The 16,276-nt window shown below is 38.7% G+C and overlaps 1 protein-coding gene across 7 annotated transcripts in view; it reads left to right on the forward strand.

The window, feature by feature from the left end:
• Nucleotides 1-16,276, forward strand: part of KLF12 (KLF transcription factor 12) — a 438,687-nt gene that overhangs the window by 362,497 nt on the left and 59,914 nt on the right. For all 7 annotated transcript variants that reach the window (XM_060636987.3, XM_078432839.2, XM_060636975.3 and 4 more), the window contains one exon: nucleotides 7,298-7,360. In XM_060636987.3, coding sequence (XP_060492970.2) covers nucleotides 7,298-7,360 — 63 coding nt within the window. The remainder of the gene's footprint in view (nucleotides 1-7,297; nucleotides 7,361-16,276) is intronic.

Below are 16,276 nucleotides of genomic sequence, written 5' to 3' on the forward strand. Positions count from 1 at the left end.
GACAGCAAAAAGAGAAAAGCTCCCTTGTCCCCCTTGGAGCATACTGTCTATTTGGAGAGACAGACAAACATAAAAACAAAATTATCTTCAGTTATCATGTGCTGAGTACCCGTGCTGTGAGAACTTACAGTGAGTTAACCTAGACCTGGAGATTGGGGTGGCTTCTTAGAGTTGAATGTCTGCTAACTAGGTAACGAGAGAAGGAGGAGGATCTTCGGTGTCACTGACACAGAGAGAGTTACTAGGTAACGAGAGAAGGAGGAGGATCTTCGGTGTCACTGACACAGAGAGAGTAGTTGGAGATGTTGGGAGATGAGACTGGGATGAATTAATATGATGTAATTGTGCAGACCAAATGGTGTCTTACTAGAATCGCTCATTCTGTTGATGTATGGCAGAAATGCATGTTGTTCCCTGCAAAACACTGTATTTTTAACAAATTTTATACTGTTAGAGTAAACAGTGAAAACAGTTATCACATTCACTCAGTATGTTTAAGGTTAGACCACTCTTCTAACAATAGTATCAATGGCTGCAGGAGAGAGAAAGACTACAGTGTAATGAGAAGAAAAAAAAAAAACTTTTAAAAGATATATGTCATTCCAGGGGCAGCTGGGTGGCTCAGTGTGTTAAGCATCCGACTCCTGATTTTAGCTCAGGTCATGATCTCACGTTTGTGGGATCAAGCCACACATCAGGCTCTATGCTGACAATGTGGAGCCTGCTTGGGATTCTGTCTCCCTCTCTCTGTCCCTCCCTCACTCACTTGTTCTCTCTGTCTTTCTCAAGTAAATAAATAAACTTTAAATATGTGTGTATATATATATGTATATATGTATATATACATATATATATATATATATATATATATATATGACATTTCTAATGTTCATCTAATCACTAGCTTGATCAAAGCTGACAATAAATAGGGCTCACTTAATGTAAATGCTGGAGTCACACACATATCTTTATTTGGTCAAGCGTAGTATATATATTTTACAATAAAAGCATCCAAACTAACCTGAGTAATCTTGAGAACTTGTATTCAGTACAATTATATGTAAGAAGGAAGCAATACCAAGAATTACTTTAAAAGTACTTTAAAATTATCTTTCATGTGATTGTGTATAAGAAAATTCTGAGATTTACAAATAGTTGTGGAATTATTTCTAGACTAATCTCTTCTTTCACAAATGTAGGAAGCTGAGGTGTTACAGTGTGTATTATGTTGAATAATTAGAACAGTTTATGGATGAAAATATGGACTAATAATTTTATTATATAATAGGACAAAGTGGACTGAAGAGTAGAAAATGTACATTATAATTTCTCATGTTCTTGATAATGAAAATCTATAATCCTACTAGATGAGTAATTACCTACAATAAATATTTTATTGGTCTGTGAAATAATAATTTATTCTGATTGTCCTCAGTATTAAGCAGGCTGCCTAACATACGAGGCATGAGAGCATGAAGGAACTCAAGTGTTATTTCAACGTTGCAACTGTGTGAATGATGCTGGCATTTTTATGTCTGGGAAGATATGGAAAGAAATACGTTTTAAAAAAATTTTTTTTGAAAGGGGTAGATTAATATTGAAAAACCCAAGTCTAGTATTTAGAGAAGATCTAGAGATTGGGCTGGAGATAGAAATTTGAGAGTTATTATAATATGGATGGCATCTAAGGCCCATAGAGGGGATGATGTCATCAAGGAGGTGAGGGTAGCCACATTGGAGACTCTTTCAAGTAGGGAGTGAGTTGAAAAAAGAAAGAGGAAGGTCATAGGAAGATTATCCCCAGGCCACACCAACAGTTGTGGTTCAAAAGAATGAGAAAAGGAGGTTCAAGCAAAGGCAAAAGGAAGAGGGAGAAAGGCAGAAGAATGTCCCTGATGCTGAGCAAAAAAAGCTTTGCAAAGAAAGTGATCAGTTACAGCAGTTGCTACCGAGAGTTTGAGAAGATGAGGACTGAGAATTAACCATTAGATTTGAAAACATGGAAGCCGCTGATGACCAAGAAAAAGATGGTTTCATCTTTGAAGTTAGATTGAATTGGGTTCTAGAAAAAATGGGAAGGAAGTGGATGTAGCTGGAATTAATTATACCTATTTATAATTAATTTATATTTAGATGTACATGTATATCTAAAACTTACACGTGGGGGCGCCTGGGTGGTTCAGTTGGTTAAGCATCCAACTCTTGATTTTGACTCAGGACATGATCTCATGGTTCGTGAGTTTGAGCCCTGCGTTGGGCTCTGTGCTGATGGCATGGAGGCTGCTTGGGATTCTGTCTCCTTGTCTCTCTGCCCCTCCCTCACTTGTTCTTTGTATCTTTCTCAAAAATAAATTTAAAAAAATAAAAAATAAAACTTACACTTGTCATATATAATGTATTTAAATAGCAACACTGATAAGAAATTTTCATAAGCAGCTGAAGGATGATCAGTGGGTAAACCAATATGACTTTCTTGTGAGTACCTGAATGATTAATTTTTCATTCAGTGCCAATTTTAGTCCAGGAAAACTAGTATTTTCCCTTTGCATTTACTTACACTATAAAATATTCAGTTGGCCCTAATTAAATGCACAATCTCTCATAAAAGCCCCTAGTACTAATTCACTTTATTAGCATCCTTTAGGGTAGTGTGGAGGGAATATATATGAATTCATAGGATTGGTTCACACGCAGTAGCATAAGTCAAACATAACTGTGTTCAAGTTCCGATTTTGCTGTTGACTAGCTGTGTCACCCTGGCAAGTAACTTAACTCTTCTAAGTCAGTTTTCTCAACGATAAAATGTGGATAATAAAGATATGAGGATAAAATAAATGTGTCTGATGAAATTAGCATGGTGTTTGGCACATAGTTAGGGCTTAGTTAATGGAGTGATTTCGTCTTGGTGTCATTACTGGCTTGTTCTTGGATGGGAAATAACTGAAATATTATGAAATTTTAGTGAACAGAAGATAGATCTTCTAATAAAAAACAGAAAAATTAGATGCCAGAAAGTAAGCCATACCTTAGAAACCACAGTTGTTGGTTCTTAGTACTCTATATGTATTCATTTCTCTTTGTTACTTTCTTGCCTTTAGTGAAGTCAGATAAGCATAGTAGTGAAGACCGCAGGTCCTTACAGCACATTTGTTATCTCAGTCCCCTGGAATCAGTTAGATATTCTAGGTTCATCTTCCAGTCTTTTCCAGTCCAATCAATACTGCTAGTGATAATAGGCAATGTGTGTTCACTGCTTCCTGGACACTACGCGGTGTCCTAAATGCTTTACAACTATTAACTCATTTTAGTCTCACAGTCTTCGGAGGTGGCCATCTTTTCTGCCTCCATTTGTACAGATGAGGGACGTGAAGCTCAGAGAGGTTAGGTCGCTTGCCCTAAGAGGACATGACTCTCTTGATAGGTAGTGGAGCTAGAATTCCATCCCAGGCAGGCTGGTTCCACAGTTTGCACTTTTTGTTTGTTTGTTTATTTTGAAAGAGACAGAGCTCAAACAGGGGAGGGGCAGACAGAGCAGAGGAATCCCAAACAAGCTCCATGTGCTCGCACAGAGCCAGATGCAGGGCTGGAACCCACAAAACCGCGAGATCATGACCTGAGTCAAAATCAAGACTTAACTGACTGAGCCACCCAGGTGCCTCCCACAGTTTGTTTTCACATCATCCTAATTTCATTTGGGACTGTAAGATTGGATTTAAGCTGCATAGCTTTTCCCTGGTGGGGAGAGTAAAAAAGTAGATGGTATCTTTCCCCAGCAGTTCATTAGTAATCAGTAATTCATGTTGAGTATTGGATTTCCTATCCTACCTCCAGCCACTAGCCATTCAGGAATGTTCATAAAAACATTGAAAAGCAGAGTGATCATATTCTCTTGATTTACAATAAATATTAGTCATTAAAATACAAAACTTGAGGGTCAGGTTCTTTGCAGCTTATACCCAAAGAAGAAAGAACCATTTTTGTATTAAGATATTTAAAAAGTTCCCACATGTGTAGCAAGGAAGCTAAATTAAGCCCTGAGTTGGGCACAATTATAGACATGCTGTCTGCCTTAGATGAGTAAGTGTATGTAAATAGAACAGTTGCTATACACGGCCTTAATGGTATGGCTTCCCTTTTTTCTATGTAATGTAAATCACCAAATGTGAGCATTTCCATCTGACAATAACTGTCAGTCTCAGAAGAGCACGTTGTAGGATTCAATACATGTTGCACAACAACCAAAATTGTTCTTTTCTTCAGCATGGTGATTTTTTTCTTCTTTCCATATCCAGCGGTTAGTACTAAGGCCTGAAACCCTTAGTTACAGAACAAAGTGGCTTAGCAGTAATCGAGCCTGTGTGAGGCTAAAAGAAGAATAATGAACTTTCCCTGCAAGCTTCCTGCCTAGATGCAGGTGCAGGAATCAGGAGGTCATGAATAATGCATGACATGCAGATGAGGTGGTGGTTTCTCCTACCGGGGTTTTGACTTTGCTACCTTGCCTGGCTGCTATTTGTGGAAAGAAGGGAGGTGGTGGCCAGAAGTGCCACAGTGTAGACTGAGCTCACAAAAACACTGCGTATCCTTTTAAAGAAATAAAATTTGGGGAGTAGCTGAAATGCAAACCTTTTATGGTCTACTTCATCAAATGAAGCAAGCTCCAGGTTATCAATTTACTCCCTTTCAGAAAGGAAAAAAAGCTTTCTTGTTTTACTATTTTCATTTAAGAAACTTTGTAATTATTTGTCCATACACACACTGTCATGAAATTCTTTGTAGACCGCTAAACCATGATAGAAATTATCTACTTACAGTATTTGAACTATGGATCAGTGGGATTTTGTTAAAAGATCTAAATACCTAGGGAATATTTTAATTATAAGTTAAACAAGCCCATTTTTTCCCCACTGATATATGAATAAGAAGCTTCAAGAAGAATATACTTCTGTCATGAAAATTCATCTGGTCAGAGGATGTGGAGTGAATTAAAGAATTGTGAGTGTTTGGGCTGTTACTCCTTAGAACTTTATTTAGGCAATAGGACTCTGGCACCCTAGTGGGGATGTGGAGAAGGTTAAGAGGACTTAGGTCAGGGGGGATTTAACTGAGGAGACGTTTTTTGGCTCACAATTCCATTATGATGTTTGTATTTCAAACAGATAGAATGAAAGAAAGAAGAAAGAAGAAAAGAAAAAAAATGAGTCTTGCTACCTTTTGTATAATTCTTATGCATTTCTGTGGCGTGTTTTTTTCTCTCTCCCCAATTTGGGGTGCCGGAATATGAGCTGGCTTTCATTTCTAGCTGAGTCTGTCATTTCCGCCAGGCCCCAGTTTGGCCAGATGCCAAGACCAACAGGTGATCCTTGTAGCTGCAAAAACAGCAGGAAGTGGGCCGTGCTTGAATGAGACAGTTCACCAGAGGGGCTGTCTGGCCTCTCTCCATCTTTCTGCATAATTAACATCCCCTCCCCCATGCAGAGCAGAAAATCTGTGCTGAGCCGCCCAGCTGCAGCAGCCATTGAGAAGCGCTGTGAGGAAAAGAATGTTAATAAGGGATGTTGGAAGAAATAAGCCTTCCGAGTGCAAAGTGCAGTCTGCCTCTGGATTTACAGGAAGTTTGCATCTGGCCCTTCTCAGGGGCTGGAACAGTACTATCTGTTTGGAAATAATTTTCACGTGCTAAACAGCTATAGAGAACTGGGGTTCTAATGAATCTTGGAGCCGCTGGTTCTGACTTAAAGACCAGCTTAAAATTTCTGTTTGCTCTCTTGCAAATAAGAGAAATGTGTGGGATGTAATGATAACACAAGCCGAAAGACTGCCTAGATCTCACAAATCCTAGTAAAGATAGAACAAAGCAGGAAGTTGGCCAGAGGGAAGCAGGAAGTAGGGCATACTGTGTTGCCAGTGAGTGACCCACAGAGAGGTGGAGTTTCAGCAACTAGCTCCTGATTGGAAGATATCAGCAGTTCTTGGAAATACAAACTTCCAGCAGATGACTCTAACCCTGAAAGCTTGTACAACAATAGTTTTTGCTTCGCCATTATTTAGCTAAAGTTTCGGATTGACTGCCTTCCTCAAAGCCTAGCTGCAGAGCATGACACCTAGAAAGCTTTTCTCCTGGAAGTAACTGCTCACCCTTCCTTCCTCCCCCATTTTCAGATTCTGTTCCTGGACATTTGGATGAAGTTACTTTGGTGGAAGGAAAAAAAAAAAAAAACAACCTTTTCTTTTATCTTCTCAGGTTCTAGGTCTGCGGACCTGGAGATTAAACTGACAAAAGACCAACTGACTAAATACACACACATACAAACTGACAAAAGACAGATTGGTGAGAAGGGGGAAAAAACCTGTTTATACACATAACATGCATGCATGCAGGAATACTCTGTGAGGAGTAACTCAAAGGGGTTAAAATTTGGATCTTATATACCATTTAACAAAGAGTGAAAAACTGTGAAGTGATGAGTCAAAAGAAAAGGTGGGGTCTGAAGTTCTAGTCGGGTAGATGGTAGGAAGGTAACTAGGAAACAGATGGGGGAAACTCATGGCAAATAAGGATTGTTGACTGAGCCACATCTCAGTACCATCACAGGTGAAGAGTTGTGGGTTGCACTTCACGGTATTAGAGGTGGGGCGGGACCCCTTTACAAATGAAAATTTCCTTTACTAAAGGGAAATTTATGTCCTTATTTTTAGGCATATAAAGGGAGAGTATAGACCTCCTCCTGTGTCTGCTGTTTCTTGTCTCCAACTCAAAATAATCCTTCTGCCAAAGTAGCGTATTTGGGGGGTAGCATATTCTGACCTCCTTCATTATCTTGCTTCTTAGGGTTTGAATTCTACTAGTTGACTCAGGGAATGTGCACTTAGAGTCCCCCTGATATCCCTTGTGGGAGGACGTAGCAGACGGGACTCATTGAAGGCAAACATCAGACCTTGCATTACTTTTACCCACTTCTGAACCTGGCAAAGATTAGCTAGTCAGTAACTTTTTTGTTGGACCGAATGAATCTGTCATTCAACTAAAACTGGTGGTTCTGCATTTGGGGGGTCTTCTCAGTGAACCTTGTGGCAAGTCGTTATTATGTCAAAAGCGCTACAAGAGGAAAGAGAGACTGCAGGTGTGAATGCCTAGGAATGAACTGCATTCGTTTACTAAGAGGAGATTATGGGGCATTTTGCAATAAGCATACCTACAAGAGATCATTTATAAATAAGATCTTTTTTTTCTTTTGTTCATTTGTAATCAGGGATGTGCTTTTTTAATGACTGGATTATTCTCATCTGCCTACAGAGTACATCCGTCCCCAGTATCAAGGGTCCGGGGAAATCGAATGAATAATCAGAAGTTTGCTTGGTGAGTATATATCTAAGTTATGAAAATTGGCGAGTCTTATAGGAAGTTTCAGTAGGGCTCTGTTAAAACGGAAGAGAATTTTTCCCGCTTCTCTGTAAAGAATACATTTCTGCCAACTGAACCAGAGTCTCCTTTTCCTTTGGAAAGTTCTAAATAAAAGCGATAAAGTTCCTTCTCAGCCAAAACTCACCAAAACCGGAGTGCAACATTTTTCTCCTAACAGATATGGTATATTTTCTAGGATTATGAACTGTTACATTTTTAAAGAATGTTTCCCTTTTTTGGAAGATATTGTAAGCTTTTTAGTGATGTATAGGCAACAACTCAGATTTTTCTCAGCTACCAACTTTCAGTTCTTATAAAGATTTTCATAGTAAGTTCATCTATTATATTAATTTTGATGATTGCTATTTAGATTATTTTTTCCCTGATCTTAGACATAAATATCTAGGGATTTTTTTTTTTAAATTTAGGGCGTATGAAGACCTTTTTGTCTTCTTTGTCTTTCTTTTCTCTTTCTCTCTCTCTCTCTCTTTTTTTTTTTTTTTTTTTGGCTTAAAAGAATATACTCTTAAAAGAATTTATATTCTTAAAAGAATTTATTCTCTCAAAGTTCCAGAGGTCAGAAATCCAAAAGGAGTCTAATGGGGCTAAGTCAAGGTGTCAGGTGGGTTGATTCCTTTTGGAGGCTTTAGGGGACAATCCATTCCTGGTGTTTTCTGTCATCCAGAGACCATTCTCATTCCTTGACTTATGGCCCCACATCACATGGCTTTCTCCACCTGCTTCCCATGCCACCACATTGTCTCCTTCCTTTCTGTAGTCAAATCTCTTTGTGCCTTCCTTTTACAAAGACACTTGTGATTGCTTCTCACGCCCACCTAGATAGCCTAGAATAATCTTCCTATCTCAAGATCCTTAATCACTTGTACAGAATTCACTCTTCCATGGACAGTAACATTCATGAGGTCCAGGGATTAAGACATGGATCGAAGATCTTCTTTCACTGAATAGTTCTTGAAAAAAATAAAAATAAATGGAACTTAGAGGAAATGACCTAAAAAGTTATTTCAGTCACAAAACTTCAATTACTAATTCTTTAAAGAAGTAATTTAAAGTGTTTCACAAACGTTTCATGTGAAACAAAAAATTAATGTACTTTGTTTACATGACTCCATTCCACAAAATTAACCTTTCTACACATCGTGTAGCTTCAAAAAAGGAAAGAAAAGGAAAATAAAAAATTGATCCGTGTACTGTATTCCTTCAAAAGTCTGTGGAAATTCACAGATCTCCACTTTTACTTCATTGGATTGTGCTTAGAATGGGATTGTGATTAAAAACTTTTTTCTAAGTATGGGAAGATGATTACCAAAGATTGAGCTTCCAAATTAATTTTGTTCCTAAGTCAGGATTATTTTTAGACACAAAATAATGATTCTTTGAATTTGAATAGTGCGTAATCAGCTCACCTCCCTTCCCCCATTAAATCTAATTAACCCTCACAATAGCCTGGTGATGTTGTTACATATTGTGCTTTTCTTTTTCATGGAGGGGGAAATAAGAGCACAGGGAACATGCTGTCTAAAAGCTGGGGCATCCTCATGGTCTCTCTCAGTCACTAAAGCATACTGTCCCCTGTCAAACCTGGAAAGCTGAGAGAATAATGATGCCGATGCCCATTACATAAAAGGAAAGGGAGAGAGCACGTTCTTTCTTGACCGCACAGAACTGATACTCCTTCTCAGTACAAGGCATACTGTACTAAAGGAACTTTACAACATACAGAGAGTACGAGATGCTCCAGTGAGCAACGTGAGCTAATGGGTAGAGTACAACATGGATAGTTACCACATCGACGTTCTAACAACTGATTTCTCAGTGGCTAAGTGGCGATCGCTGAGTAAATAGCAAATAGTCTTTCCTTCACTCGTCCTTTCTGAACTATTGGAGTAATGGTAATTCGTTCCTACATAATTCATAGCACGTTATTTGGTGAGTAAATTTAAACCACTTTTATCTCCAGAGAAGTAATCCATGAAAAACAAAAAGGATTTTTACTACTAGCCTTGAGAAAATTCAACTTTTATTTATTCAGCAGCATTTATTTACAGTCCCTGGCACTATGAAAAGCACTAGATTAGAAAGATAAATAAAACCTGGTTTCTGTCCTCAAGGAGCTCACTCTCTTGCAGGTGAGGGGTGTGTGTGTGTGTGTGTGTGTGTGTGTGTGTGACATATATATGATAGATCGAGAATTAGTAGGAAAAGCAGAGGGTTGAGTTACTGCTTTCATATATATTGAAATTCATATACAAGGACCTGGAGATGTTTCTAAATTAACTATTGTAGGAGCATACGTGGATTTAAAATATGTGCTTTATTTGGTCACGAGTTAGTTAAAATCCCCATTATATATAGTACCTTGAATTTTCCTTAAGTAAATGCTGTGAGGCTGGTAGATGGAAATAAATCACCTAGTTAGGAAGAAGCCCAGTGAATCACCCAGTGTCTACATCTAGTTGAGTGATAAACACTTCCTATTTCTTTGTGAAAGATTGGCTCTGGAAATTCAGAAAGTTAAAATACTCACACTAGCAATGGAGATAAAGGGAAAGTGACTGTTGATCTTCCCCAAATAGAAGTTTGGGACACTTAATAGAATTATGAGGTATATGCAACACTAGCTTGGCTCTGGCTTGAGTTAGATCTGCAAACACCGTATGTGAGTGATGTTGGGTGATGTTGTGAAGTTGGATTAACAAATGCTCCAATCAGTTAAAAAATATTGTTCATTAGAAAAGCAATTAAGCCTCACTAAAACATGAAAAGGCTTGAACTTATAAGCTATGCACAGGAAATGCATGACAATTGGTACGTTGTAAATGCCAGGGGCTGTGGTTGAGCTATGAAACCAGTGTTTATTATTGAGTGAAGATGGTTTAAAATTTTAAGTAGTGTTTTCCTTTGCATAATGTTAGTATGTGAGGACGCATCCACTGACCTCATTCCTGTGGCAGCATTTCTTCTCTCTGGAACTGAAGAAATGTGTGGAAAGAAAAGAACGTCTGTTCAAGGCAAACAAACCTGCTGGAATGGAAAGAGGATGTGGTAACAAATGTAGGTATCCAGGGAGGAGATGAAAGCACCAGGATGTAAGGGGTGCAACGACAGATGTTAGGATGGAGCCAGGTTTGCTGTAGCTGTCTGCTGACCTCCAGGGATTAAAGAGTGATGGCAGTAAGAACTTCATGACAGGTATGTTCGCACCCCAGTGAAGAACATGAGATCAGTGTACAACTCATTTAATATTCACTTAATCAAAGGTAGCAGTCCAACCAGACATAAACTCTGTCCATCAGAACGGCTCTCCCCTCGCTGCAACTCCACTATAGGAATATTTGTGGATTCGAGGATTGATGAAGCATTTGAGGTTCAGCATGTGAATTTCATTCTGTATTTCATGTGCATATCCCTTCTCTTTCCCTCTTTCCTTCCTCATTGACACTAAGTAGAGGTAATCATACCTTCCTTTGTCCAGTAACTATGAAAACCTTTTTTAGGGCGTTTGCTACTCTCTTGCATGGAATAATGCCAGGAAAAAAAATATTTTGCTCCACTGCGGGGAAAGGAGGCAAGCTTTGCTAAGAGAATTTATTGTGCAGAGAGACTTGTTCTTTACAGATTTTTGGGGGGTAAAGGTGGTATATTCTGATATCAAATGCACAGAGTGGCTGTTTCCATGTCATCTTCCAGTTGTTTTATACTCAGAGATATGATAGAGATCTGGAATCTGTGTTTGGTGTGTATGTGTAGGTTGGAACAGGACAGGGAGGGGTTTGGTGGGGAATATCTCTGAGCTGAACACCGGAGTTGATATACAGCTCCAGAAATTCCCAGGATCAGCTTGAGTAGCCCAAAGGCATATGTATGGATACATGCTCATTTTTATCTTTTTACCCTTTCTTCCCTCCTCTTCACTTCACCCTCTGTCCTGCTGCATTCCTGAAATTATAGGGGACTTGGGTATATATCGTTCTTTGGTGATTGTTGTAATGGTAGTTGTGCTTGGTACCCAAACATCCATCCAGGGCTCTTAATGTAAGAGTAGCTATGAGCATTACATAATAGAGATTTTATGGGCTATTTATATAATGACAGAAAATAAAGTATTAACAGGAATTATCATCAGTATAATAGAAGTAATTTGCTCTAACCAGTTGGATGCTGTCACCACCCGTCTCAATTATGGTTTATTTCTTACCAACGTGTCTGAGATGTTATGTAGCTGTATACACAAAGAAGTCCCAGTTTTAATAGTGTATGCAAATTATGACACATTCTGAGTGTGAATCACATTTCACATTTGGATATGAGAAAGTTCTGTGTCACAAATTCTTGTGGAGAGCAGAAAGAACCTTTTCACACTGCGATGCTTTATTATTGGCTGTATAGTGCTACAATGAGCTCAAATATTTAAATGCCTACAGTTGCAAATGTTAGATGTGATTCCACAGAATCTTCCTGAAGGCTATAACTAGTATGTATCTTTTTCATAAAAGTAAGAGCACTTCTTGTTTAAACCTTTTGCCTTAATCGTTAGTGGAAGACACTGAAGTTGTTGATACTGGAAACCTCTCAGAAAGCTGACGCAGAAACCTCTCAGAAAGCTCCCCTTTAGGGAGGGACAGAGCATTTCCAAATATAGTAGTTATCAGTTTCAGAGCTGAAGGAAACGTAAGCAAGTTTATTTCAGCTTCTCACTTTCCACATGTAGAAATGGAGGCCCAAAGACAGCAAGGTGACATGTCAGACATGGGCATAAACCCAGGTCTCTTCAAACCTGTCCAGTCGTCTTTCTGCTACATAGCAGTTGCTACCTATGGGTACAGCAAGAGAAATGCTAATGATTAAGTAAGATAGATAGCTAATTCATCACTAATTAATAAGCAGGAAGCTTTCGGGAAGTTCCCATGATGTTGGTATGATGCCTGGAGAGAAGGGGGACATTGGAGAGGCCCTCATGAAGACAGTGCTGCCCACTCTATGTGGCAGTTACTTTGCCAAAGTGTTTACGCAGCATCTCGTGGATCCTTGCATGCTAATTATTTATAGATAATATTGATTATGTTACATTAATTACTAGAGCATTCCACTGTTTTGCTTCTTGACTGACAGAGCAAAGATTGTGGTAATATGTATGGACATGAATATGTGTAAATTTTAGTTCCCAGAATGCCTTCCTGGCCTTGTGGATTTTTTAATCCATACATGTTGGCAAATAACTGACAGCAGGTTGCCTGTAGATTTAATTTGGAAGCATACTCTCTCCAGTGTTTGATAACAGATTCGGAAAATGGGCCATAGTTCATGTAATTGTGAGCCAGTTTGCAAGTTCTCTGTATTCATACTGAATTGCCATGAAAAGAGTGCCTCCAGGGTGTTGCTACATTTTAATTCCCTCCAAATTCACATCTTTTTGTATTTCATAACCCAGTCTCAGCTATTAAGTTCTTTAATTACTTCTACCCCCTCGTCATAGCTTGGTGACGATTATGTATACTTCAAACCTGTGTACCATCTTTCAGATTGACCTTATTAAAGACCTTTGTCTAATTTTCCTGAATTCTCCATTACCCAGAATTTCAACAAAAAACCTCACGATAAAAGTGTTTCACATTCCTGTCAGTATCAGCTGAGTTTTGTCTCTCATATTGCTTCAGTCACAATAAAGATGGTTTGGGAAAAAAAATTAAAGAAGGTTATTTTCTGCAATTATTTCCTTAATTATAGAAGAGTTTGGCTAGAAGATCATGCTGGGCCACAAAGGTCACCACTTCGGAGACATTTTTCTATTTAAAGTCCATGGGCATTTTGTTTTTACCACCGTGCTGCTCAGAAGCACATGAGTGTCTTACTGAAAACCTGATAGAAGACCCTGTAGGGCCTGTCATTATACTCTTTGTGGATTCTAGCATCTTCTCAGCTAGGTGTGACCCTATCATGTAATAAAACGTCTCCATTCTATTAACTAATTTTTTTAAATTTTTTTTAAAGATTTCTTTTAAGTCATCTCTACTCCAACATGGGGCTTGAACTCATGACTCTGAGATCAAGAATCACATGCTCTTCCAACTTAGCCAGCCAGGTGCTCTTACTAATTAATTTTAGCATGGCCAAGAGATATTACTTCAGTATTCAAATGGACTTGTTTGGAAAATGCAAAATTTGTGGAGTCTGAACAACTACTTCTAAATAGCACATGGGTCACAGAAGAAAGCTCAAGGGAAATTTAAAAATATTAAGTCAATGAAAGTAAGAGCACAACTTACCAAAATTTGTGAAATGCATCAAAAGCAATATTTAAAAGGGAATTTATAGCATCAAGGTATCTATTAGAAAAGAAGAAAGATCTGAAATCGATAATCTAGGCTTCCATATTCGGAAACCAGAGGAAACTAAATCCAAAGTAAACAAAAAAACCAAAAAAACAAAAATAAAAAAAAAGGTTGTAATTCTGGGATTGATAACATTTTCCATGTAATTACTTTTTTAGGTTGGTTTTATATACTTAAGGATATTTAAAATTATGCAATCTGAAATCATGAGTTACTTTGGGAAAGGTACTTAAACCATAGCTTTTAAAGAGTTTTAAATTGCACAGTGTGCATTATTCTCTATCGCATTCTCCTCCCTGCTAAACTTGTTCTTGCGTAGAACTTTAAAATAATGGTTGCATGGTAAGGAAACATGAGGAATAGGGAACGTAGGGAGTCGTTAATGAATAATGCAAAATAAGGCCATCCCAGTATGAAAAAACTATGCATCTCTGAAAGTACCAGCACAAGGCATGTTATAATTAATACATAAAATTAAAATGAACACTTTTTTTTAAGGTTTATTTAATTTATTTTGAGAGACAGTGAACAAGCAGGGGAGGAACAGAGAGAGAGAATCCCAAGCAGGCTCCGTGCTATCAGTGCAGAGCCCCACACAGGGCTTGGTCCCACAAACGGGTAAGATCACAGCCTGAGCAGAAATCAAGAGTTGGACTCAACCGACTGAGCCACCCAGGTGCCCCAAAAGGTCTTTTCTTCGTTTTAACTTTAAAATTGCTAATTCACTGCCCGTGTATATACAGAGAAATCACCGTATCTTAGAGATGCATTTGTTTTTAGTCCCTCCATAGTATTTTCCAGTGAATATATTTGGAATGAAAAATTGATTAATCATAGTTGTCTTCTAAATATATATTTGAAAGATAAAATGACTAATATTGGGTCCCAATCAAAAATCCTAATGTGTTTCCTTGAGTATGCTGGAAATACTACTGAGGCTAATATATCTTAAGGGGATTTCTTTGTGAGAATGCAGGATGTGTCCGTAGTTTTATTCTGATTTTCATTTATCATGCAAATTTGCAAAGTCATCTTTCTAGCCATGGAGATTTCTTCGTCTACATGTGGACAGTGAACTAGCAATTTTGTTTAAGTATATTCTCACTTTACTTTAATTTTTCTGAACGACCACTAGATTTTCATAAAGTTTCCTGGTAATTTCCTTAAAACTAGCTATTTATTACATTTCTTTCTTAGTACAGCACTAGGTTTTCTAAGGTAGGATCAGTATCTTAATTAATATATTTCTTTTAATCAGTTTCAAGAGAGCAGTAGATGGTATGTGACGTATTTATCCCAAAATTAAAACCTACCAGTATCACAAAGGCTTTTAGTCACAGCTGCTCCATATAAGCCCACAGCCGAGAAGTAGCTGGAGGGCCCCAGACGCTGCTGGAACCAGCTGTCTGCTTGTAACCATTTGCCTCTGCTGCACCTTCATTCGGTTGAATCTCCTTTATCAGGTGAGGTTCTTTTGTCAGAAGCAGTGGAAGCTGACGGAGTCTGGCCAACTTGAGCAAAAGGTAATTTTGTAGACAAGGACATGAGGTGGGTTACGAAGTCAAAGGAGAAACAGCAGAGCTGGGCCTCAGGAAACACAGGAAGCAGGACAGCACCTGGGGTCTCGGAGCAGGATGTAATAAGCAGGTGCAGGCTTAGAGTGACTTAGCTCCAGCTCCTTGATGTCACCTCCTCAAAACCACAACAGAGCGAGGCAGAGTCTGATCGGCCTCAGGCTGGCTCAGGTGCCCAGGCCTTGGCCGGGGGAAGAAGAGGGCCTTGGTTACCAACTCCATCATGATTCGGTGAACTAGAAGCTGCCGTTAAAGGCACTTAATGAGCGTTAAATGTTATGACTTGGCACCCAGCTCTTCTTAGGTTTTGGACCATGAAGATGATCCACAATTAGTCACTAAAAGCAGTGGCTTGTTTTAGGTCTTATTGGCGATTATTGAACTGGGCGAATCATAACAATGGTCAGTCCAACTAGACTCCATTTACCTTAAAACTTTTAATTTTTTATTCTAATCCCCCCAAACCATCTATTTCCTCAGAAAGCCTACTTTGAATCCCGTATATAAAAAGGTAGTGTTTAAAACCAAACACACATAGTCACTGTGTTTAAGATACAGAGAATAGAGGAACCCCCTGTGAAAGGAGGAAAGCTTACATCTACAGCTTGGGTTCTGGTATAAATTTGTCACTCAGCCTAAATTAGTCTTTATACTTTTCCACTTAAGCATTTCTTTTTTGTTTCTTTCTTAATTTTTAAAGTTTATTTACGTGTTTTGAGAGACACAGAGACAGCATGAGTGGGGGTGGGGCAGAGAGAAAGGGAGAGCGAGAGAGAGGGAATGAGAATGAATCCCAGTCAGGCTCCTCACTGTCAGCGCAGAGCTCCATGTGGGGCTCGAACTCACGAAGCCGTGAGGTCATGACCTGAGCTGAAACTGAGAGTCGGACGCTTAACCGACTGAGCCACCGAGGCACCCCTGCACTCAGTATTTCTAATTAAGTG

The sequence above is a fragment of the Panthera onca genome, chromosome A1 (assembly GCF_046562875.1).
Source record: "Panthera onca isolate mPanOnc1 chromosome A1, mPanOnc1 haplotype 2, whole genome shotgun sequence".
Taxonomy (NCBI): domain Eukaryota; kingdom Metazoa; phylum Chordata; class Mammalia; order Carnivora; family Felidae; genus Panthera; species Panthera onca.